The sequence below is a fragment of the Palaemon carinicauda genome, chromosome 15, assembly GCF_036898095.1.
Source record: "Palaemon carinicauda isolate YSFRI2023 chromosome 15, ASM3689809v2, whole genome shotgun sequence".
Classification (NCBI taxonomy): domain Eukaryota; kingdom Metazoa; phylum Arthropoda; class Malacostraca; order Decapoda; family Palaemonidae; genus Palaemon; species Palaemon carinicauda.
The window spans coordinates 91,258,280-91,281,149 of record NC_090739.1 but is presented as its reverse complement, the minus strand read 5'-3'; the positions used below and the strand labels follow the sequence as shown (position 1 = coordinate 91,281,149).

Genomic DNA, 22,870 nt, shown 5'->3' with positions numbered 1-22,870 from the left:
GCAAAGGAACTTGCCTCGAAGGCTTACGAGGAGACAACTTAGCTCTCGGAGAAGTCACTACGTCCGAAACTCCTCTTTTTCTCTTCAGAGGGGTAGAGACAGCCAAGGATCTGTGCCCCAACTCAGAGAGAACACTCTTGACAGCCTGTGTAACTGCTCAGATTAGCGCACCGAACGTTGGCTATTGACTAATAGCTGCGCTGTTAGACACTCCCTCTGGAGGGACAAGGATCGACGGATCCCTGGGAGGAGTTTCCATAGGGTGGTTTGCCTGAGAAGAAGAAACAGGGTTCCTGGACCTTTCTGGATGCTTCCCTTCCGCCGCAGGGCGCGCTGTTCTGCGCTTGCGGGGAGGGGAATGTGGTGATGGCAACCTTGCCGTGCGCTGTCCAGCAGCCTCGCACGCGGGAGGGTATTGACGTTCTCGCGGGGGCGCGTAATGGTGCTAGCGTGATGGAGAATACCCGTGGTCGCGCGCTGGAGACTCCTGGCGCACGCGGGCGATTGTGAGGGCCCGCAGGAGAGTGATGGCAAGTAAGAGCGCGCGGGGGATACTGTGGGCTAACAGGAGCTTGCGCAGGAGACTGATTGCGCGCGGGTGAATGTTCGCGCGCAGGATCAGGTCGTTGGACACGCGGGCGTGCGGGCGAGAGTTCGCGCGCCCCAGAAGATGTCGTATGGTACGCGCGTGCAGGAGAGAAGCCCCTGGCGTGCGGGCGCGCAGTTGAAGCCTCTGTGCGAGGACGCGCATGTTGCGGGCGCACGTGCGTATCCTTGCCCAGATCCGAAGATCGTGGGCACGCAGGAGAGATGGCTGTGCGTGGGTGTTGCCGCGCGGGAGAGCGCTGACGCGCAGGAGATTACTGGCGTGCAGGAGAGCACTGGTGCGCAGGAGAGCGCTGGTGCGTTGGCGAGCGCTGATGGAAGGGAGAGCGCTGGCGCGTAGGAGAGCCCTGACACGCAAGAGGTTGTTGGCGAGCAGGAGGTTGATGGTGTGCAATGGCGCGCTGGCGCCCAGGTGAGCACTGGCGCGCAGGTGAGCGCTGGCGAGCAGGTGAACGCTGGCGAGTAGGTGAGCGCTGGCGCAGGTGAGCGCTGGAGCGCTACCCCAGGCAAGGCCTGGCGCGCAGGAGAACGTTGGCGCGCAGGAGAACGTTGGTGCGCATGTCTATCATGGCGAGTAGGGGAAGTATGCTCACGATGGCGCTTACGCCCTTGATGCCCTAAAACAGGGTTTGGTGCCTGACGAGCATGGAGGTCAGGTCTCGTGGGCACGTAAAGCGCATCAGCTCTCAGATACGGCGACGGCAGGTCAGCAGGTCTGTCGGGTGGAATGTCGACGTGTCCTTTGAAAGGACGTCCTTCAACCGAAGGCGATCGCGAACTATCCGGTGAGAGGTCCAGGACCATGGCAGGAACAGTCGGTGAACATTGACGAGGCTCCTCTGCGGCGGACAGCAACGACGACGATGAACCAAAGAGACACCTCCTCACCGCTTTACAAGGTGAAGGAACGCCTCTCTGGCAAAGGGGAAGGCGAGCCTTGCGACGGATACGCCCTCTGGGGGCCGTTGGATCAGCAAGCTGACCTTCTGCAGTCCTCCGAAGAGGAGTCTCTGTAAGTGAAGGAGAGCTTCCTTGGAGGGCGAACCCTCGAGCCCCAAAGGAAGACCAAAGCTGAAATAGATCGGTTAATGACACATCCTCCCCGGGGGGGGGAGAGGTGGAGCTGCCTCACTAGGGGAGGCAACACAATCTCTTGAACCCTGAGAGTTTTTAAAACAGAACCACGGTCTACGATACCACTCGACCGTCTCTCGAAAGAGACCGATCGAGTGGGAGCTTTGGAGGAGGTTTGGGCAACGGAAGGAGAGTCCTTGCGTTTTTCTCCTTTCAAAGAAACCTTCGAAGGAGAAATATCCAGCCTGGACTTCTTCTTATGTCGCCGAGAAAACCTCTCCCACTGGGAGGTAGACCACTCCCTACATTCATCACACTTAATATTACTATCACACTGTTGTCCTCTACAGTAAGGGCAAAGGGTGTGAGTTTCTGTCTCGACCGCCGACATGAATGTTCCACAGGGGTGGTCAGGAAATCCAGGACAGGTGTGCATAATCGCAGAGGCCAACTTCACACACAAACCTGTCAAAGAAAAAGCAAAAAAGCATTAATGGCTGCCAAGAGAGAGGTGAGGATGAGAGAGGACACGTCCATCTACCATCCGAGCCGAGAGCAAAGTGAGCTCAAGCACAGGTGTGTGTGAGGTGGGGGGGGGGGGGGGGGTAGCAAGCTACGCTACCCTCCCCCTGCTAACTAGCGGTGTGGGTAGTAGACCCTCGTTAAATTTTAATAGCTCGTCATTTCAGCTACGCCGAAAGTAAAACTTCTATTAAATAGCGTGGTTTGTATGTCAGTTACCGAACAAACAGGTATGATTATTATTACCTTGGGACAGAGAGGTCCCCTTGGCTTTTACTGAACCAAGGGCAGTACACAAAATGCTGAATAAAAAGTCCTTGCTGCAGAAAAAGGATATAAAAAAAAAAAGCTATACAGCTTCACAATGTAGCTCTACAATGGCGAGGAATAAATATAGTTCCAACAGAAATTGCCGTGCCCTTCAAGGTTGGAGGCTCAGAAACACACTGAGGCCAACTCCGCCAAGCGTAAACCTCCATACCTCGGATAATTAAGGAGAGCAGCCACGTAACCAACACAACTTGAAAATATAAAATAGTCGTTAGCCAATAATAAACACCAAGATAACTACCGGTGAGGAGACAAAAAGCTAATAAACAAAGAATAAAAACACTTCTATACTTAACATTAAAAATCTAAAAATTAATGACAACTAAGTTACACCTCACCCAACCAAAAAAAAAAAAATTTCCCCCCCCATTTTTTTTTTCCATGAAGTACGTTAACATTTAACTGCAATATATATGTTATCACATACTGAAATAATAAAATAACAGTCAAAAATAGTTATCAAACAAACTGCAAAGAGCAATATATTCTCATCAAAACCATGACCTAAACAAAAGGAAAGTGAGTAGCAAGTACCAAGGATAGCAGCTCACAAGGATAGCTGTATATAAGAATAGCTGCCTATAAGGATAGCAGCATTTAACAAATACCAACAACCTCATAAGATTAATGCTATTCACAGGAGAAGTTTCCAATACCAGAAACTCTCAGTATCACCATTTGATAAATAAATACCCAACCTAAGAGTTTCACATCACTCACACCATTACTAAACTTAAGAGTCATTGCTCTAGCAACCGGATTCCGTTTATATAGTCCATAGGCAATAACCTTTTCCACACTCAATACACTGTTTAATTTCAGGAATACACTTCACTCACTATCAATAAATGTTGATCTGAAAAACCACTCTCTATTTCAGTGTTATATCACACTTATCACCATAGTGTCCAATACATACACACACACCGAACGACACAGAGAAGACCACTACAAGACTCCCCTGCGCAAACAAACACACAAAATCGATGAAGCGTAATTATTAGCCTGAAAATACAGAATAACCGGATTAGTGCCTATCTCTTTTCTTAGCTTATTATAAACCTTATCGTACCTGATACATCAAAACCTTAGACCACGTAATTAATCAACCATTAGCAAGTACCAGTGATCACCCTCACCTTTTAACCTTAAATATCCTGTATACTATACCTAAAACGTTATCGTCTTTTGTAAAAAAACCATGATTAATAAATCTTGAATATACATTTGTTTCTACTCACTTCGTGCCCACTTCAACAGCATACACACCATAGTTAGAACGATACAGATACTACCTTTAATAAATGCATAGCCCTCTGCCAATAAACTAATATTTAACGCTGCGAGAGAGAAAATCGGCAACAATATTATCTTTTCCTGGGATGTGGAAAAATTATAAATCCCCCTCTTGCAGCATGAGACTCCACCTCATCAACCGTTGATTTTTATTCTTGTATCTGCTGATGAAGGTCAAGGGATTATGATCCGTCAAGACCTTAATAGGTGTATCTGTGGAGGAGAGATAAACCTGAAGATAGTTAAAAGCAAATACTAAAGCAAGAGTTTCTTTCTCCACAGTGGAATACCTACGTTGGGTGGAGGACATCTTTTTTGAAAAGAATGCGACAGGATGAGAAACTACCTGTTTGTCCTTCTGCAACAACACAGCTTCTACACCAACGTCACTTGCATCCGTGGCAAGAGAAAAAGGAAGGTCAAAATCAAGAGCCCTCAAAACAGGGGGAATTACTTAATACTCTTTTGAAATCATTAAATGCTCTTTGTGTTTCATCGGTCCAGACAAAAGCTACCTTCTTTCTCAAGAGATTAGTAAAAAAATCGGCGATATCAGAAAAATTTCTAACAAACCTTCGGTAGTACCCAACCAAACCAAGGAATTTTCTGACATCCCTCCTGCACTTAGGGACTAATATTTTTTCAATACATTCGATATTTGCTTGCTTAGGAGTAACTTTGCCATTACCAACTTCATGACCCAAATATACAACCCTCGCCTCTGCAAATTCACTTTCTTTAAATTAATTACTAAACCTGCTTTCTTCAAAACCTCAAACAGTGCCCTAATACGTTTTAAATGTGTTTCCCAATCATCACTATAAATAACAATACCATCAATATAAACAACACACCCTTCTAAACCATAGACTGAAGTATTCATTAACCTCTGAAAGGTGGCAGCCACATTCGTCATACCAAACGGCATCACTTTACATTGAAACATTCCCTGTGGTGTTACGAAAGCAGCCAAGGCCCTTGCCTGCTTCGAAAAAGGAACCTGCCAATAACCTTTCAGCAAATCGAATTTACTAATGTATTTGGCCTTACCCATACGATCAATACAATCCTCAATTTGAGGTAATGGATAACAATCAGACGTAGACAATTCATTTAATTTACGGTAATCAAAACAACCTGAAATCACCGTCAGATTTCTTTACCAATACAACAGGTGATGACCAAGGACTTTGACTAGGTTCAATTAGGTTATGTTTTAGCATATAATCAACTTCCTTCGCTACAACCTCATTTTTGAAGGGATTCAACCTGTAAGGAGATCGTTTCACAGAAGTGGCACTACCTACGTCCACGTCATGCTCAAGGACAGAAGTCCTTCCCGGTACATCCGAAAATAATTCCTTATAATTAAATACCATTTTCTTTAACGACCTTTGTTCTTCATTACTTAAATGAGAAACCATTCCAGAAAATTTTTTCAAAGAATTCGTATTATCCGAATGCCATTCACTTCCAAGAATTATCATCAATACTTTCACCCTCTGAAAAAGAAAAATGGTTATCGTTCTCGGAAACTACAGCATTCCCTATGGTTGCCACGGGAATGACTTTCTCCCGTTCCATATAAGCCTTCAACATATTTATGTGACAAAGCTGAAAAGGTTTCCTTCTCTCAGGAGTCTCTACTAAATAATTAACTTCACTAATTTTTTTCAGAATTTTCCAAGGACCTGAAAAAGAAGCTTTCAATGGATTTCCTGGAATGGGTGACAAAACCAAAACTTTGTCGCCTACCGCAAAGTCACGTGCTTTAGACCTTCTGTCAAAAAAGTACTTTATTCTTCTTTGGCTACACAATAAATTTTCACCTGCAAATCTCCAAGCCTTTGTTAACTTATTGCCTAGATTAGACACATAATCTAATAAATTTATCGCGGGGACGTCTCCCTCCCAGGACTCTCGAACAACATCGAGAGGATCTGAACACAATGGACAAACACAAGGCTGAAAGGCGAAAAACCTAAAGACTGACTTTGGACAGAACGAAAAGCGAGCATTAAATAAGGTAATTCCTTATCCCATTCAGAACCATTAATCAAACAATATTTCTTTACCATAGATTTCAGGGTTTGATGAAATCTCTCCAGAGCTCCCTGACTTTCTGGATGATATGGAGAAGAGGTCACATGTTTTATATTTAACTCTGCCATTTTCTCTCTGAAATGCCTGCTAACAAAATTAGAACCACAATCCGATTGAATTATTTTAGGCACCCCAAACCTGGTGGAAAAGTCAATTAGTACATCTACAATTTTAACACTTTTTATAGTACATAGTGGTATTGCCTCGGGATATCGAGACATTCTATCCATGATAGTCAAAATATTTTCATTTCCACTACGAGTCCTTGGTAATGGTCCAACAACATGAATAATGACCTCCTTGAAAGGTTCGGAAACCACTGGAATAGGACACAGAGGCACTTTTGGAATAAGCTGGTTGGGTTTACCGACCTTCTGACAAACATCACAGCTATTGACAAATTTCTTTACACCGGCCTTGAACTTCGGCCAATAATAATGCATTAGCAACTAGCCGGAAGTCTTATGAATGCCAAAATGTCCGGACAAACCACTTTCATGCGCCAATGATATCAACTCATTCTTGTAAACAAATACAACCATTATCTGTTTCAAAATTTCGTAATCAATATTATCAGCCTCCATAGGCCTACTCAACCTATATAAAATATTAATTATCTTAAATTTGGGACCAGTTATATCACACACCTCACCTGACTCGATAGGGAGATCCCGAAAATCCTTTTACTGAGTTTTGATAAGCTCTTCAGTAGTCCAATTCAGTTTGTCCTTCAAAATCCCAAGATCTAAAACTACGCTATCACTACATTCTAAACTACTTAAATCTATATCAATTGTTGACTCTCCAGCGTCAATAATTCTAGCACTAGAACGAGTAACTGCTGCTACCTCACTATCAGGATTTATCAATATGGGATAGGTATTATTCTTAAGAGCAACATCATTCCCTATCACATCAACATTTTTAACCGGAAATTTATTAACGATGGCCAATTTCAAATTCCCTGCAAAGGAAGGGCAAAATAAATTAAAATTTTCCATAGCATAAGACTTTAGAGTATCAGGAAAACCAGACAAAACCATGCATTCCTCACTTTCAGGAACAAAATTCCACGGCAATGCCTCCCTAAGGAACAAAGACTGAGCTGCTCCAGTATCACGCAAAATACGTACTTGCCTTTTCCCGGACGAATTTGTGGAAGAAACACTAACGAAGGACAAATACTTATTAAAACAACCATGTAGTCATTGATCAGCGGACCTTATTGGGGTGGGTTCTCTCTCTCTCTCTTCAACACCCATCACTGGCCTACCATTAGCATTTTGCGATTTTCTAAACGCATAACACATGCTCTTTACGAGCCCCTTCTTATTGCAAAAGAAGCATGTCAATATCTTCAATTTCTCTGGATTATATATATTAGGTCCATTACCCTGTTAGGAGAAAAATTAATATTAGTATTGGCATTGCCCTGATCATTACCTCTATAATTATTTCTAGTAAACATCCCTGCATTGTTATTGTTAGAATTATTATTCCTACCTACTTTACCACAACCAGACTTCACATTTTTCGTTACTCCCCCTAACTCACTCTTATGAGATAAATAATACTCATCACTAGCGATGGCTACCTCCTGAATGGTCTCTAGTTTTAACTCTTCGAGGTGGACCTTCAGTTTATCCGGGACACACCTCTTAAACTCCTCCACCAACATTAATTCCATTAATTTCTCAAAATTTACCACTTCCTTGGACTTGAGCCAATCACTAGCATATTGTTCCTTCGACCTTGCAAATTCAATAAAAGTTTGTTCCCTACTTTTTTCTAAGTTCCTGAAGCGTTGCCTATAGGCTTCAGGGACTAACTCATAGGCCATCAAGAAAATAGCCTTCACACACTCATAATCTGATGACAGATCCTCCTCCAGAGTTACATACACTCTCTGAGCTCTTCCAACCAATTTACTTTGTATAAGAGTGGTCCAATACTCTTGGGGCCACTCCAACCTTGCTGCAATCCTCTTAAATGATACAAAAAACTCTGCTACATTGTCTTCCTCAAATTTAGGCACAAATTTAAGAGCCTGCACTAAATTAATAGCAGGACATTTTCTTCCTCAAATTTAGGCACAAATTTAAGAGCCTGCACTAAATTAATAGTAGGGGTTACTGAACTATTTGGGGGAGAGGGAGGGGAAGAAGAGGAACCTGTGTCTCTCATGGCAATCTCATGCTGCCTCTCCTTTTCTCATTCCTCTGCCTTAAACTTTTCTATTTCAAACTCCATCTGCCTCAGAGCAATTTGCCTATCCAAAATTTCTACAGACAACAATCCTTTATCAGGTTTCACTTGTTCCCCACCAGCCTTTACAATTTTATCACATTCATGAATATGCAATATCAATACGTCATATCCAAATTCAAAAAGCTGCGCTACAATTTCCAAATCTTCCCTATTTAACTCTGCAACCCTCTCTTGCCACCCTTCTCCGCTAAGGAGTTCTAATACATTAACAACAATAATGACCACTATTATTCACACAGAATACTAAATTTACACAAGACAACCACGAGGAGGTGAAAATATGCTGCCTGAAAAATAACCCCAAGAATTGACTTTGCACATACACCAGTGAATACTTAGGAACGAAAATATCCTGTCACAGTCACCATTTTGTGATGGCTGGCTTGACCACCACACAAAACACTAAACTTTTATCAAACAGTATTCATCAAAATACCATACTAAGTCCATAAAAGGTGGAATAGTATCCAACTTCAATAAGAGTGCAAAATCAATTCAAGGGGACAAAGAAAATACCACAAAAATATACTTAATTTTAATACAAAAGTTTCAGACAGAAATAACACCTGAACCTCAACAATACAATAATTAACCCTGGATAGGTACGATGGGTCGTTTGCGACCCCGAGCGTCAAAAAAAAACAGGTTTTTCTCACGTGACTCACCCCTGTGACTGAATTTGTGGGTGATCGACCTGCAGGAGGTGTCTCCCCTACACGCTCTAGTAGTGTCCAGATGTGCATTGCTGTAGCTGTACTCCTTCCCCGATTTCTGAGACGCGTCGGGGTCGTTCGCGTCCGAGTTTACCCTTCTGAGGTAGTTTGCTTAATTATCAAAGTTATTACGTATTATGAAATTGTCGTAGAATGGTGCAACTTGTATAGGTTATCAGTTGTGGAAAGTCTTGGTGGATTGTTTGGCTACCATGTGCATGTTTTTTTTTTTAGTTAAAATGTCGTTCATCACCACGAGGACCATTTTACCGCGAGTGCCCCTTTTTCATTTTTTTTCCTTTTTTTGCCAAGTCATTTTTCCGTAAGATATTGCCAAATAGTGTCGTAAAACTTTTGCTTGTTTAGTGTTGGAAAGTGTGTCTAGATGATCTGGCTACCCATGCATGACTTTGTTTTTGTCAGATACGACGTAGTTATTGGTATATTGGGTATTTAACTGCGGTTACCAATTTCTGTTTTTTTTTCAATATTTGTAAAAATTACTACGTAGTAAGGAATTGCCGTATATTATTCATTTTTTTTTCATGTTTATGTGTTAGAAAGTGTGCCTTGATGGTTGGGCTAACACGTGCATGTCTTTTTTTTTATCTGAGATGTCGTATATTAGAATGTCGGGCATTTTACCGCGAGTGTCCCTTTTTAATTTTTTTAAATTTTTTTGCCAAGTCATTTTTCCGTAAGATATTGCGAAATAGTGTCGTAAAACTTTTGCTTTTTTAATGTTGGAAAGTGTGTCTAGATGATCTGGCTACCCATGCGTGATTTTGTTTTTGTCAGATACGACGTAGTTATTGGTATATTGGGTATTTAACTGCGGTTGCCAATTTCTGTTTTTTTTTCAATATTTGTAAAAATTTACTACGTAGTAAGGAATTGCCGTATATTATTGATTTTTTTTTCATGTTTATGTGTTAGAAAGTGTGCCTTGATGGTTGGGCTAACACGTGCATGTCTTTTTTTTTTATCTGAGATGCCGTATATTAGAATGTTGGGCATTTTTCCGCGAGTGCCCCTTTTTATTTGTTTTGCATTTTTTTGCTTAGTCATGTTACCGTAAGGAATTGGCAAGTAGTGTCGCAAAACTTATATTTTTATAGTGTTGGAAAGTGTTTCTAGATGATCTGGCTACCCATGCCTATTTTTTTTTAGCCAGATATGGCGTATATATAAGTATGTGTTCGATTTTCCTGTGATTGCCATTTTTTCGTTTTTTCCCATTTCTTTCAAAATTACTACGTACTAAGGAACTATCACAGAGTAATATTTCATTTATATGTTTATTTGTCGGAAAATATGCCTTGATGGTTTGCCTAGCACGTGGCTGAAATTTTTTTTTTCTGAAATGCCGTATATTAGAATGGCCATTTTTCCACGAGTGCCCTTTTTTATTTGTTTTGCATTTTTTTGCTTAGTCATGTTACCGTAAGGAATTGGCAAGTAGTGTCGCAAAACTTATATTTTTATAGTGTTGGAAAGTGTTTCTAGATGATCTGGCTACCCATGCCTATCTTTTTTTTTAGCCAGATATGGCGTATATATAGGTATGTGTTCGATTTTCCGGTGATTGCCATTTTTTCGTTTTTTCCCAATTCTTTCAAAATTACTACGTACTAAGGAACTATCACAGAGTAATGATTCCTCTAGATGTTTATTTGTCGGAAAATTTTGTTTACTTTTTTTTTGATTGAATATCATCAAATTTTTTTAGCTAAAATATTGTTTTACATTTTTTTTTTCGATTTTATTTCCCTTCAAAAAAAATTTTTTGGGTCAGAATTTTAATTTTATAGTCGTAAAATAATCGACAATTATCCAGCAACCCACCATACAATTTTTATGCATATCCAATAATAATTAGATTAGTAAATAACACCTTGAAATTGACATACCCTTCCTACATTTCAAGTGGCAGATTAGGGAGTCTGAGTCAGTGTGGTTGGCGGCCATTTTGTGGACATATCCGAAGCGTAAGCTGTCCTATCTATATATATTCTTGTTCCCTATAGAATTTGTGATATTTTGGTATATTTTTACCTGCATAAATATCATATTATATATTAAATATATGTATTTTTTTACGAAATTTCCAAGTACTCAAAAAATTACCTTTAGATATGGCCCCTGATATAAATGTAATTTACAAAATAATGAAGATTTTTTTACATATTTCTATTTTAGGATAACATATGTTTATTCCCTAAAAAAATTAGCCACTTCCTATTTCATTTGGGTACCCAAAAAAATTCATGAAATTTGGACAATTTTTTTTGGCCAAAAAAAGTTACCCTTTTTTTCTCATTTCAGATCTTCACCTCCATGGGTCTGACTTCATCCAAAATACATCAAGATGTGTCCTAAACATTCAAGAATCAATTCCTAAAAGGATTTGTGTATATATGTATAAACTTTTTTTTTATGAATTTTTATGTCAGGTCTTTTTTTTTCTACTTAATTTTTTAAAATATTTATGATAAATAGTTTTTCTGCAGATGAGTAGTATTTATCTTTACAGTTGTTTTAAGCATTCATTGAAGTTTTTTTTTGGCAAAAGAAAAAAGGAGGTTACTGCAAAAACTGATTTTTCAAGAATTTTTTTTGGCGTCGGGGTCGTTCGCGTACGAGTATACCCTTAAAGGGGTGTCCGAGGACCGTACCTATCCAGGGTTAATGATAAACACTCACTCTTAAACTCCCTGCAAATTACACAATTAAAGAAAGGTCATCAACACATGCATACTAAAAGGGGAGAGGGTCCAGAAAGGAGGAGGCAAGCGAAAAGTAAGAATACCCTAACAAATACAATCGAACTATCCCTAACAAGTTGACGATGGCTGGCTTGATCGAAAGGCTTTCACAAGCTCCATTAATGACATCAGCAGATTATCACAGGTGGTGATCACGATAATCAAGTACAGGTAAAATTATTGTTACCTTGGGACAGAGAGGTCCCCTTGGCTTTTACTGAACCAAGGGCAGTACACAAAATGCAGGATAAAAAGTCCTTGCTGCAGAGAAAGGATATCCAAAAAAGAACTAAACAGCTTCACAATGTAGCTCTTCAATGGCGAGGAATAAATATAGTTCCAACAGCAATTGTCGTGCACTTCAAGGTTGGAGGCTCAGAAACACACTGAGGCCAACTCCGCCAAGTGTAAACCTCCATACCTCGGATAATTAAGGAGAGCAGCCGCGTAACCAACACAACTTGAAAATATAAAATAGTCATTAGCCAAAAATAAATACCAAGATAACCACCAGTGAGGAGACAAATGCTAATAAACAAAGAATACAACACTTCTATACTTAACATTAAGAATCTAAAAGCTTAAATAATTTAGAAATTAATGATAACTAAGTTACAGTATGAGGAAACCATATGTGAGGGGTCTTTTATTACTATGGTGCAGCGATGGCATGACTTGACGGTTTTCTCAATGTGAAGGTGCATGTTAGGCCAGTACATAGTGCTGCGAGCTGTAGACTTCATGGAATTGATACCTACTATGAGATTCAGGGCCTCTGTAACACGGTTTTTTGGACTTTGCTCCTTATCAAAGCATCGGATGTAGCTGAAAGTTGACATATGTATATTTTACAACCACACACAAATTTTGTCCGCATTATCAATAACCTAAACCCGATAGTTTTAATTTTTATGGAGTAAAAATTATCTAGCCGACGCCATGGCCAGTGATAACGAGCCAAGAGTTGAAAACATTCATTACGTAAGCAATGTAAACACCTTTTGACAAAATTTTGCCCCGCCCATCCACCAGACACCCATTCACCTTGTTCCATCGGCTCTGAAACCTATAACAGTCAAGAATGGCTAACAGGATTTGGAATTGCCCCCGTGGTTGCAAAACTGCATTTGTCTTACGACTTGCAACTTTATACTGTCAAGAGAAAGCCCGTGGCCATATATATTTACTATAGCCTAAATAGGTAATTATTCATTTTCTAGTTTAAATCCAATGTTTATGGTCTGATTTGTATTTATCGTAACAGGATTATAATACTTGTAATGTCATTCAGGCTTTGGAACATTTCCATTCACTATTCACTATGCCACGAAGAGAGAGAGAGAAAGAGAGAGATTGTATGTAAACAGTCTTTATATAACTATTTTTGTTAAAATAAGATTTTTGTGCTAAAATCTCCACCAGACCAACGAATCATACGATATAATTTTTTTTCTTCTTCTTAGGCCGTACGACCGTGTTGGCTATGTTTTGGGCATGACTGTATCCACAGAAAGTTTGCCGAAAAGGAGCATTTTACTGTTGGTTCCTTGACAAATGACCTCAAAACAGCAGGCATTATTCCGGAAATGACATCATGGGCTTCAGTACTTCGACTCTTACATTCTATGGGATTCATGTATAAAACTTCCCAACGTAAGGAAGGAATATCTGGAAATTGTATGCCGCCGGATAACTGCTCTCCGTGACCTACGACGCATGCGGGAGGAGCGGAGAGTGATCGTTTAAGTAGATGAAACCTGGTTCACGACGAGGATGGCCCACAACAGGGAATGGGGAGACACTACGCAGGATATCACCATCCCCACTTACAGTCGTCAGGTTCCTCCTGGAGAAGGTGAGTGTTTTGTGGTGGTGGCAGCTGGCACGAATGAAGGCTTTATAGATGGTTCATACCTGTGCTACCTGGCCAAGACCAATCGGGGAGACTACCATGGCGAGATGAATGCAAAGTTGTTCAAACAGTGGCTAATGACGCAACTTTTGCCATCCCTTCCCGAGCCATCTGTACTTGTGCTTGATAATGCACCATATCATAGCAAACTGCTCGAGGAGAGTCAAAGCCCCACATCAGCAACCAAAAAGGCAGACCTCGTCAGGTAATTATAATGACAATATATATATATATATATATATATATATATATATATATATATATATATATATATATATATATATATATATATATATATATATATATATATATATATATATATATATATATATATATATATATATATATATATATATATAAATTGTTCGAAGAGTCAATTAACCTATTTTAATGGGAACTTGATCAAATTGCCCTTTATTGCTTGTACTACATGTAACAATTTATGATCTATCTTTAAGGTATTAATGTTCTATTATGTTCTCTCGTCAGGTGGCTAGAACAGCGCAGGATATCGTTCCGACCTTTTGCCACACGCTCGGAGCTGCTGCTTATTTGCCAAAATAATCGGCCGGAGCGAACGTATGAGATTGACAACAACATCCGTGAATGGGGCCATGAGGTTGTGTGTTTGCCGCCCACTCACCCCGAGATCAATGCAATTGAACAGGTGTGGGGATTCATGAAGAGACACGTACGTTCCTCCCTCCGTCGATTTACTCGATCAGACCTGCAGGAGAGGTTGGAGGAAGCCAGGCTTTCTGTTACCCCAAAAGTGTGGGCAGGAGCAGTTCGACAATCCCGTCATTTCGAAGAGGAGTATTAGGAGTCGGACAATATCCGAGAGATAGTAGAACCAGTCACCATTAGCCTAGCCAGTGACGATTAGGATGTGGAAGATGATCTTTTCCTCGAAAGTGATGATGACTGCATTTTATAAATAAATCATGAATAGTTTTAGGAGTTTTATTTGTACATCTAAAGTGAATTTATAGAAGTAAAGTGAACATAATTCATTTATCCTTTAAAATAATTACTACATGTAGTAAAACAAATAGTAGTAAAGATGATAATGCAATGAAGGAATGATACCATACTTTATCTTTAGCTTCAATATCGGCAATAACATACCCAGTTGCCATAATTTGTCAGCTTAATGAAATAACCTATCATCTAATGTTAAACTTAATTTCTGAGGAGGCCATGGCTTATTGCACAGTGAAAAAACATGACAAAGACTTTATGAATGGCAGAACGATACATAAATGTTGGTAGGGTATCTGTGCTAGCGTAGTAATACTACTGTAGCAGTAGTGCCGCAACAGTAGTATACACGAATTAAATGTTTAGGCCAACTGCTGGGATCCTTGAGGATCATTTAGCACTTCTTACAACTACTCAAGAAATGAGTTTTTATTGTCAGAATTTAAATTTTCTGATCCAACAATGCCCATGATAGCCTTCAGTGTTATCCTGAATTATAACGAGGCCAAAGTGGGTTGAGCTTCATGACGATAATTATTGGTGAAGGTTTAAAGCCAAAATACGGTACCGGCTATTTCTATTTTTTTTTTTTACAGTAAATAGGTAGGTATATAGACAATAAATAAAAATTGCTTGACATTGGATAGAGCAGTTATCAAATCAAGCTTGTCTACTACGTTTTTTAAAATTACCAACTATTCCCTACACCTTGTCAATCTGATTGGGACCTATAAAGTAGACTGTAATTTTTCAGGAAACTTATTTTGGGAGTTAGACTAATAATTGAAGTGTTTTGGTATTTATTAACATATTTTGTTGGTTTGTTCATTATGACAATTATCAGTGGAGAGGTTTCAGAGTTCATAAAGGTGTACTGCTTTGCTTTTATTTAAACTTTTGTGTCATTGTTGGCAGAGGTATAGCCTTCGTTATGTATAGCCAATCATCGATCGAGAAAGAGGGAAGAAATGCCGTCATAAGTTACGTAACGAGTGCGTTTGAAACCTTTTCTCTGAGTAAGTTGGCCCGTCTTCAAAAAACGTCACTTTTACATTATAAGTACCAAATTTATTCAACTTACGTAATGCAGAATATAGTCAAAATTCATGTGTAGATATAATATGCATTCTGAATAAGCGTTATATATATGAAATTCATAGATAAAAAATTATTGCGAAAAAACCGTGTTACAGAGGCCCTGAATCTCATAGTAGATGTGTTAAATACAATCGTTTTAGCACAGCTGCTCTGAAGCTATCTGGAATGATGACGTGATCACCAAAAATCAAACAATTATTATTGATAGAAAATGAGGCGCTGCACTGCTTCAATTGCTGCAAGTCCCCATGAAGTGCTCATGGCCAATTTGTCTTCAGATAGTGCATGGGCTCTTAGAGAAGGGCATCTTTCTAGGTTGCTTGCTGGACTGCAGATACTGTGACATGAATATGACAAATACAATCTAAAAGGACTCGTTGAACTTCCTGATCGACTGAAGTCGCAGCTATGATGACATCTTCATCTTCCACTTTACCTGAATTGATGAAGCAAGATAAGGCATCAGCTTGACTGAAATCACTTGTCTTTGTGCACTGGATGGAAAAATTGTAACCCAGAAAAATTGTAGCCGCGTGTTGCAAACGAATAGCAGTGTAAACAGAGATGCCTTTCTTAGAATCAGAAATGGCTAATAGCATCTTGTAATCAGTGAGCAAAGCAAAGTGCCAAACGTATACCATCTTGTAAAACACTAGAGCCGAGACCGCCTGGCAGTGTACAGACACTAGGAATTCTCACAGAAGAGCTTCTCTATTCTGTATTTGCATCCTACCACATAGTAACAATGAACAGACTTATTGTGGTGCTGGAAGAACTTTCTAAAAAGAGGCAAATTGCCATATTATGGGTTGACTGCATAATAAAAGCAACGACAATGGTGAAATTTAACCACAGTAATATAAGGGAGAAAATAACAGACCACTACATATGCAAGCCATTGTGTTTTGGTGTTGGCCATCAGAATTATGCAAAACATGACTTGCATTACCTGCAAAGTATGGACGCTATGCCTAATGATGTAAGAAAGAGTTTCTTGAAAGGTCAACAAACCATATACCATTTTTCTGGTATTTTTAAAGATGTTTTGACAGATATGGTTATTAAAACAACATACATGCTCTATGGACATGGTTGGTCAGGTATCTTTGGGTTGACATTGAAACCCGAAACTCTGAATACCTGCACCTACACTCTTCATATCTACAACATGCCGTGGTGGCCAATGTGGTAACATCCCTGACTGGTGAACGCCAAACTTAGGATTGCTTCCCGCTCAAACTCGTTAGTTTATTTTGTCACTGTAACCTCACTATCCTTGTGAGCCAAGGATAAAGGGTTTGGGAGAGGCTATAAGTCTAACTGCTGAGTCCTCAGCAGCCATTGCCTGGCATCCTTAGTTATAGCTTGGGTGGAGAGGGGGCTTGGGTGCTGATCATATATACATATGGTCAGTCTCTAGGGCATTGTCCTGCTTAATAGGGCAATGTCATTGTCCCTTGCTTCTGCCATTCACGAGAGGCCTATAAACCTTTAAACAATTTAGTTACTGATCCTGATGGTATGAGAGATAAAGAATGGCCAATTCAAACCTGCCACAATGATCAAATGTGTGGAATTATACAGGCTGATCAGAAAGATAGAAATTCAGTCAGAAAGTGGAACAACCTATCCATCCATTGGACCCAGATCAACATCATGACGAAGGACTTGTCAGTATAGTCACTGGATGCTTACTGAATGACTCAAATCAATGTTGACAAATCAGAAAACACAGGCAAATGAGATTTAAAAAAAAAAAAACGTTACAACTATGGCCGTCAGAAAGAGACAGATGAGATTTAAAAAATATATATATATATATATATATATATATATATATATATATATATATATATATATATATATATATATATATATATATATACATATATATATATATATATATATATATATATATATATATATATATATATATGTATATATATATATATATATATATATATATATATATATATATATATATATATATGTGTGTGTGTGTGTGTGTGTGTGTGTGTGTGATGAAATTGTTGGATGTGAAACAATAACTGTGTACTGCCTATCACGCAGAGATCCAAGGTGCATTTGAGAGATTTCATCAAACCTTGAAAATGAATGGGACATCGGACTACCACTAATGTTATTTGAGGTACGCAATGTTTATCTATAAGGCATGGGATATAGCCCGAATGGAATGATGTTTGGACGAGAAGTACGAAGACTGATTGAAATGTTAGCAAAAATATGGAAAGGTTCAGAAGAAACGGAGACAGAATACGTCAAGAATTTTGGAGAAAACCTGAAAATGAGTCAAGGTAAAATGAAGAAAAGATTTGATATGAGAAGTAAGGACAGTCAGTTTGCGGTAGGATATCAGGTTTGGGTTTTCTTACTGATAAGAAGATACCCATCCACCAACAAGCTCCAAGGAACACTCAGGATTTTTTAGATCAGTGACCTGACCTATATTTGTATGGATCAGCGAGTGCAAGGAATAAGGCCATATTAACTTCAAAACGGATACTACAAGCACCTGATTTCAACAAGAAATTCCTTATTCAAGTGGATGCGTTGGATAATGATATTGGAGCAGTCCTATAAAAAGAAGACAAGGAAGGAATTCTTCAACCCGTTTGTTTTATGTCATCAAAGTTGTAAAAGCATTAACGAGCCTACTCGACAGTTGAAAAGGAACAGCTAGCGCTAGTCACAGCGATAAGCAAATTTGAAATATAGTGAACACACCACAGAATGAAGAAATTACAGTTTACTCAGATCACAATCCTTTAACATTTGTTAATGAGATGAAGAATAATAATCAACGGTTAAATAGGTGGCCATTATGCTTGTAATCTTATTGTATTATTGTAAAGCATATAACAGGTAAAGATAACGAGGTTGCAGATTATTTATCTCGGGCTGAACTGGCGGATTCGGGCCCAGAATAAATAATCTTTTGGGGGGGGGGAGGGCTATCTAACGAACCTGGTCTAGCATAAAAGTAACTATTTTATACCGGTATTTCATTTGTGTATTTAGAAGGTGTTTAGCCAGTGCGTAAGGTGAGTTCCACTCATGTAGGTTTAAGTATTGTATGTAAATTACATAAGACTCTCCTCATTCATTTAATTGTATTTCTTATTTAATTCAATATATGTAAATTTACAAAAAATTCAAAAATTACCTTTTTATTTCACGTTTTTGATTCAAAGTCTTATGTAACTCGTTTAGGTATACTGTATGACCCAGACGAGGTATGAACACGAGGGATTACGTAATTAAATATTTCCACGTGGTTAGAAGGTGCATAAAATTTCTCGAATTAAATTAGATTTACTCATTTTGTTATTGTTTCGAGGAGTAGGTGGGTGGAGGTAGTTGAGAGAGAGTAGCCTCGCCATGTACGTTGGAACTCGTCTGCTACTTGACTACAGTAGGTGACAACTTTGGCGCCGTAAGCTCCCCATGTTTTGTGTTTAATCATTAGAGTGTTAAAGTGTTAAATATTTTAATTTATTATGAGAATTAATTTTTTTTATAAAATGAATTCTCCAGTGAAACAAGTGATTGTACAGTATAATTTTCATTGAGAAACTTTTTTTTTTTTGTCTTATTTAATGTTTTGCTCACATTTAATATTTTGAGTGATTTATCTTTTTTATGTTAATTCTTTCTAAGTGTCGTTGCTTTTTGAAGAACATATTTATTTTTTTAAATTTTGTATTATTTCGATCACCAATATCTCCTACAGTGCTTTGCTCGTAATCCCTGACTAACAACGGAAGTAAGAGATTGGTTTTGAGTAGTTCATATTAAGTATACACCCAATTCTGTTTTCAGTGTTATGTAAGAGACCTTTGGATATTCAGTGTCCATATTATTGACGTGTGGGAGTTGTGTATCTTCTCAAAGCTCAGGTGTTATTCAAGCGTAACCGATTCATATGAAAATAAACAGGTGTAATTCGCCAGTGGTAATACACACACACACACACACACACACACATATATATATATATATATATACATATATATATATATATATATATGATTATATGATATATAAATATGTATATATGTATATATATATATATATATGATTATATGATATATAAATATGTATATATGTATATATATATATATATATATCTTTATGTATATATACATATATATATATATATATATATGTGTATAAATATATATATATATATATATATATATAATACATATACGTATATATATATATATATATATATTTATATATATATATATGTATATATATATATATATATATAATTACATATATTAATATATATATATATATATATATATATATATATATATATATATGTATATATACTTATATATATATATATATATATATACATATATTATATATATAAATATATATATAGATATACATATATATAATATATATATATATATATATATAGTTATATATATAATATATATATATATATATATATACATACATATATATACATATATATATATATATATATATATTTATAAATATATATATACTTATATATATAAATATGTATATATATGTATATATATATATATATATATACTGTATATATATATGTATATATATATATATATATATACATATATGTATATATATATATATATATATATATATATATATATATATATATATACACACACGCACATATATATATATATATATATATATGTGTGTATATATATATATATATATATACATATACATATATATAAAAAATATATATATATATATATATATATATATATTTATATGCCACCAATACTGAATGGGAACAAAACTACTGTTTAAAATAAGAAATTATATAAAATTCTAAAAGTGGGCATTAACAAGTACTGGGTGTATGATGAACAAAAAAATTGGAATAATAGTTGAAAAAATGTTGAATTTCTTACTTAGGATCGAAGACCCAGAATATCAACGAGGAAAATTTCGTGCAAAAATTAGATGTTCACCTCTCATTAAACAGGATTCCCATCTCTCTTCTAGCCATCAATGTCACAAACGATCAGAAAAGACCAAAAACAGCATATTATTTTTATATTTCCATCTCGGAAAGATGTACTTCTAGATAAAACTTCCCTCCAGAAACGAAAGGTTATTCCCCATTTGAGACTGACGTTTTCCTGTATTACATTGAGAATGAGTCAGTTAGTGGACGTTAAATGTTCCTAATTCAAGTTTTCCCCTGGGTTATTTGACGATAAAGATGGTTGGTGGGGTTTCTATGCTGTTTTTCATAGGGGTATAAAATTCATATGGATACACACACAGATACACCCACTATCCTACTGACATTTTTTTTTATACGAATTGCGTGAAATACATTTCTGAAACTGAATAGGGTTGAGGACTAGTTTCTTTTAACCCGAAACGGATGCCAAGGATTATACAAAGAAGGAGAAACACGGTCAAGGTGTTATTATAGAATGTTGGAAGAGAGATCAGTCATAGAAGTTGGGCGCATGGTTTTGATTTTCAACGTCTTTGGAATCTAGAAGAGCGAGTAGGTCTTATCTACTTTCATTCCTTCTGTAAAGCATATTAAACTTCACTAACCCTGATTAGCCTATGCATTACAATGATACTTATATTTCCCAGTTCCCAAACTTGCATAGAATCCTCTGCAAAATCCACGGAATTTTCAAAAGGTTTGTTAAATCTTTATAGTAGACCAGCCTAAGGGAAAGAGATAGAAGATTGCTTTTTTTATTTATTGAACTGTGAAATACTTTAGTGGAGAGGGCCATCTCATGATTGCTTTGATATGTAAGCGCACTTATTAACTATTCTATCTGATTTTAAAATAACTATTATAAAATGTAAGACAAAAGAATAGGAAACAGAAACAAAATAGAATCATAAGAGTTGTGATATACTTTTTGGCCACCAACTATTCTGCCCTAATATCAAATAGCAGGGAGAGCAAACATTACTGGTAATGGGAGATTTAGTCAAACAACCATCTTTTTAATATTATATTCGACCCCTGCCTGTTAAAGTACGCATCGTGGTAAATCCAACTAATACTTCTTTACATGTAAATAGCCGTATTTTATTCGACCCCAGAATCATCCAAATTCGAGACTCAAATTTTCATTTGAAATTCTCGTTTCGTTTGGCATTCAGAATGACCGGCCACGGCACCAGCTAACAATGGGGTTTACTTGTAAACTCATGAATTATGTTATGCTTTGGTATTTCGCTTCCACAAGTTTTGAAGATTATAAGACTATATCAAAGGTATGGTCATTTAAGGGGATTTATGCTCACTGCATATACGTATAATCCTGTTTATTAAAAGCTTTATGATGAACTTTTCATTTGAAAGATATTTGATATTTATTGTCATGGTTATTATCATTACTCCTGTTATGATTTTCATTATTTATTATCAATAATGATATTTCATCCTCTTTTATTAGTAAATAAAACGTGATAGAAACTCAGACTGAATAATTAGAGGAAAAATAATAGTAGTTGCAAGTATTCTTCCCTTCTTGATTACTTAGTGAAAAGTCGATGAAGGGAACCTGGAATTACTGATGAAATTCCCGCCGCATTGATAAGTGGTGAGAACCACAGGCTAATCTATGCTGTCTGTCAGCTTCTTGTCTGCCTTAACCCATTAGCAGTTGAGTTTACTAACATTTAAGAAAATGCTATACTAAAATAACATTTGGTTTTTCACGACCCACTCTTATCTATAAAATTGAAAGGTGAGAGTGTAGACTATATATATATATATATATATATATATATATATATATATATATACATATATATCTAAATATATATATATATATATATACGTATATATATATATATATATATAGATATATATATATATATATATATACATATATATATATATATATATATGCATACATACATACATATATATACATACATATATATATATATATATATATGTATATATGTATAAATATATATATATATATATACATATATATATATATATATATATATATATATATATATATATATATATACATACATATAAATATACATACATATATATATATATATATATATATATTTATACATACATATATATATATATATATATATTTATATACATATATATACGTTACTTTAGAATGAGACCATGCGTTCAACATGAGTTTGTGTCT

At 36.9% G+C, this 22,870-nt stretch overlaps 2 protein-coding genes across 2 annotated transcripts; one reads left to right on the top strand and one right to left on the bottom strand.

The window, feature by feature from the left end:
• Window positions 1–203: 203 nt before the first annotated feature.
• Window positions 204–2,116, bottom strand: LOC137654076 (uncharacterized). Its single transcript, XM_068387713.1, has 3 exons — window positions 1,734–2,116; window positions 765–1,600; window positions 204–733 (listed from the first exon to the last, which is right to left on the bottom strand). The coding sequence occupies exons 1-3, from the start codon at window positions 2,114–2,116 to the stop codon at window positions 204–206; spliced, it is 1,749 nt and encodes a 582-aa protein (XP_068243814.1).
• An 11,334-nt stretch (window positions 2,117–13,450) lies between these two features.
• On the top strand, window positions 13,451–14,412 carry LOC137654074 (uncharacterized). Its single transcript, XM_068387712.1, has 2 exons — window positions 13,451–13,794; window positions 14,079–14,412. Exons 1-2 carry the CDS (start codon window positions 13,451–13,453, stop codon window positions 14,410–14,412), a joined length of 678 nt encoding a protein of 225 aa, XP_068243813.1.
• Window positions 14,413–22,870: the final 8,458 nt, after the last annotated feature.

Bases quoted from the DNA above. Each gene is read 5' to 3' on its own strand.
- LOC137654076 (XM_068387713.1), bottom strand. From the start codon at position 2,116: ATGCACACCTGTCCTGGATTTCCTGACCACCCCTGTGGAACATTCATG. The intron at 1,601-1,733 runs GCAGCTCCACCT...TCCTCTTCGGAG, and splicing joins GTGTTGCCTCCCCTAGTGAG to GACTGCAGAAGGTCAGCTTG. The intron at 734-764 runs GTGCGCCCGCAA...GTCCTCGCACAG, and splicing joins ATCTGGGCAAGGATACGCAC to AGGCTTCAACTGCGCGCCCG.
- LOC137654074 (XM_068387712.1), top strand. From the start codon at position 13,451: ATGGCCCACAACAGGGAATGGGGAGACACTACGCAGGATATCACCATC. The intron at 13,795-14,078 runs GTAATTATAATG...TTCTCTCGTCAG, and splicing joins AAAAAGGCAGACCTCGTCAG to GTGGCTAGAACAGCGCAGGA.